This window comes from Triticum dicoccoides, chromosome 2A, assembly GCF_002162155.2.
Source record: "Triticum dicoccoides isolate Atlit2015 ecotype Zavitan chromosome 2A, WEW_v2.0, whole genome shotgun sequence".
Classification (NCBI taxonomy): Eukaryota; Viridiplantae; Streptophyta; class Magnoliopsida; order Poales; family Poaceae; genus Triticum; species Triticum dicoccoides.
In genome coordinates this window covers 528,666,631-528,669,068 of record NC_041382.1, presented here as the reverse complement: position 1 = coordinate 528,669,068, position 2,438 = coordinate 528,666,631, and the positions used below count along the sequence as shown (strand labels likewise).

The 2,438-nt window shown below is 45.7% G+C and overlaps 1 protein-coding gene across 1 annotated transcript; it reads left to right on the top strand.

The window, feature by feature from the left end:
- The first annotated feature begins 408 nt into the window (after nt 1–408).
- Nucleotides 409–2,189, top strand: LOC119357920. The gene is made up of 3 exons (XM_037624693.1): nt 409–880; nt 1,426–1,568; nt 1,909–2,189. Exons 1-3 carry the CDS (start codon nt 409–411, stop codon nt 1,930–1,932), a joined length of 639 nt encoding a protein of 212 aa, XP_037480590.1. The 3' UTR covers nt 1,933–2,189.
- The last annotated feature ends 249 nt before the right edge of the window (nt 2,190–2,438 follow it).

Sequence of the window (2,438 nt, the reverse complement as noted above, 5' to 3'; positions counted from 1 at the left end):
ATTGAAAAAAATTAGCAAGAAAAGTGATAGATTTTTGGGGCGTCCAAGGAATGTGGTGGCAAATCCGAATATGAACTTAAAATGTGGTGGTTTTTTGCAATTCACTCACTTCCTAGAGAAAGAGAAAATGAGTTGCCCATGTCTGATTACTTTCCTATTCTATTGTCAACTGGTCATCTTGATTTACTAAAAAAGAAGGTCATCTTGATTGTTGGAACTATTAACAGTTACTCAAACTGCTCATTGATGGCTACCGCATAGAGAAAGAGAAAAGAATTGCGCACATAGATAATTGGCCTGAACTAACAGCTAAATATAAAAAATCTATGATTGTTCACATGAGTTAGCTAGTGTACTTGGTATCCACTTTCATTTGGTGTGTGACACTGAAAGTTAGACACCCATGCAATGCATCAATTTGTAGACACTATTTTGCATACAAGCCCTCGAGTTTTCCACCTTCAACCTGCGATCCACCCTTATCCTGAGACACACCGCACTCCACTAGTCTGCGCTCCCCAAGGACGCATCTCTCCTCCATCCCGTTTCTGTCTCGATATATCTTCTTTCTCTCTCCCAACGCATCTCCCCACAGCTTCGGCGTCTCCGCCTCACGCCCAGGAACCGCATCGCCCCCACGAACCACGACCCCATGCCGGCACGTGCGTGCATTGGTTGTATGATGCGCGACGCTCCGTCGAGCTCGCCTGCCCGTGTGTTGGCCGGCGGAGGGGAGAGCTGACCAGAGTCCTCCGCCACTGGCCGCCCCAGTTTTCTTCCCCGGTCCAGAACCCAGCTCCCCGCGCGCGACCACCACCACGAGGAGGCCGAGGCCGACAAGGCAGGGTCTCGCCCAGCGTGGTGACCTTCACATCCAAAGGTCCATTTTTCTTTCTTCTTTCCAATCCATTGTTGTGATGCTTATCTTGCTTTCCTGATGATGCATGTCTCCATTTATTTAGTGCTTGCTTCTGCTGATCACAAGAGTACAAATGCTGGAGTTCTTAATTGTAATACAGATGAAGTGTCCTGCTGCCTTGATCATATCTTTTGCCTGAACAAGCTTTTGCACGTTTCCTGGTGCTAAATTGCATGTTTTCATATTTCTTGGAGCATTGATTATCAATATAGATGATACTATGTTGATATTTCTATGTTTATTTGAGTATAAAAATTTAGATGATGCTATTTCCATGTTTTCATGTTTGTTTGCATGTGTCGTGATCTTGCTGTCTAGTGGAAAAATTGGAATAGGATGTATTGTTGTGACTACTAACAGAAGGACTAATGGCATGCTTGTGTTTGCGACTATCTGGAGTATTGGAGTAGAGAATATTAGCCAATTTATTTTTTACCAACATGCTTGCATTTACTCCTATATCTGGTGTATTTATTCATATTTCTTTTCTTGTGTACAATGTTCAGTGTTCTCTTGTGGAGGAGCAGGGGTCGTGCTGGGAAGGATAGCGCCGGAGAGAAACCCCTCCAGTGATTCTGTCTGTTGCGGTTCGACCGACGAGCTGGCCGAGCAGGAGCAGGGGTTCGGGGATGCCCTCCGCGCCGACATGGTTAGCATCCTCTCCCCCATCCCCTCTCTGGATGCTTGCTTAGATGTGTTGCTTACTCACTGTAGTCCTCACTGCAGTCAGTTTAGTCGAACTGTAAAGAACTTGTAGCTGGAATATAATTTGAAAGTTTCATGCTGCTCTAGTTTTGCATCAAATGAATCTTGTGGGTAGAGAAAATGTCATGCTGCTCTAGTAGATGATGCAACGATTTGAAAATAAGGAATCTACAGGAATATGAATTACTTTTTCTCTTTACCCCTACTTTTCTACATATATGATTTATGAACTTGCTTATCATTGTTTCACTAATTATTGCTCCCTGCTCTCCTGTTTGTTGTAGGCAGCAAGATGTTCGTGCAACTGAGATTGCAAACCTAAAACAGCGATGGCGGGTTGCTGTGAGCGATGGCGGGTTGCTGCGACAATTAAAAGAACGGCGATGCACTACCGATTTTTAGAGCATCTCTAGCAGACCCCGTAAAAGTCGAACATGAAAAACGCGTTTACAGTTTGCTGCAGATCAGATTTGCGGGGCGAATTCGTGCGCTGCAGATCAGACCTTGCATATGAAACTGTAAAATTTGAAGAAAAAAATATATCCACGGGAGAAACTTGCAACGACATTCATCATACTACATCATAGATAGTTGTTCATCATACTACATCATAGTACCACATAGAGGGATCCGCGGGACGTGCAACCTACCCGAGCGTAGGCTACCAAAATCGACGAGTGCGGCGACGGCGACGTGGTTGAGGAGCCGGAGGAGCTTAGTCCTCGTCGGAGTCGAGGTTGATCCAGACCTTGGCCCGCTCGGCCTTCATGACGCATAGGTCCGCCTCCTTGGACGTGTGCGCCTGCGATGCCCT

What these genes read in the sequence shown, in the direction of transcription:
- LOC119357920 (XM_037624693.1), top strand. Translation starts at nt 409, where the DNA reads ATGCATCAATTTGTAGACACTATTTTGCATACAAGCCCTCGAGTTTTC. An exon ending in GGTGACCTTCACATCCAAAG is followed by an intron (nt 881 to 1,425) that starts GTCCATTTTTCT and finishes TACAATGTTCAG; the next exon opens with TGTTCTCTTGTGGAGGAGCA. An exon ending in ATGCCCTCCGCGCCGACATG is followed by an intron (nt 1,569 to 1,908) that starts GTTAGCATCCTC and finishes TGTTTGTTGTAG; the next exon opens with GCAGCAAGATGTTCGTGCAA.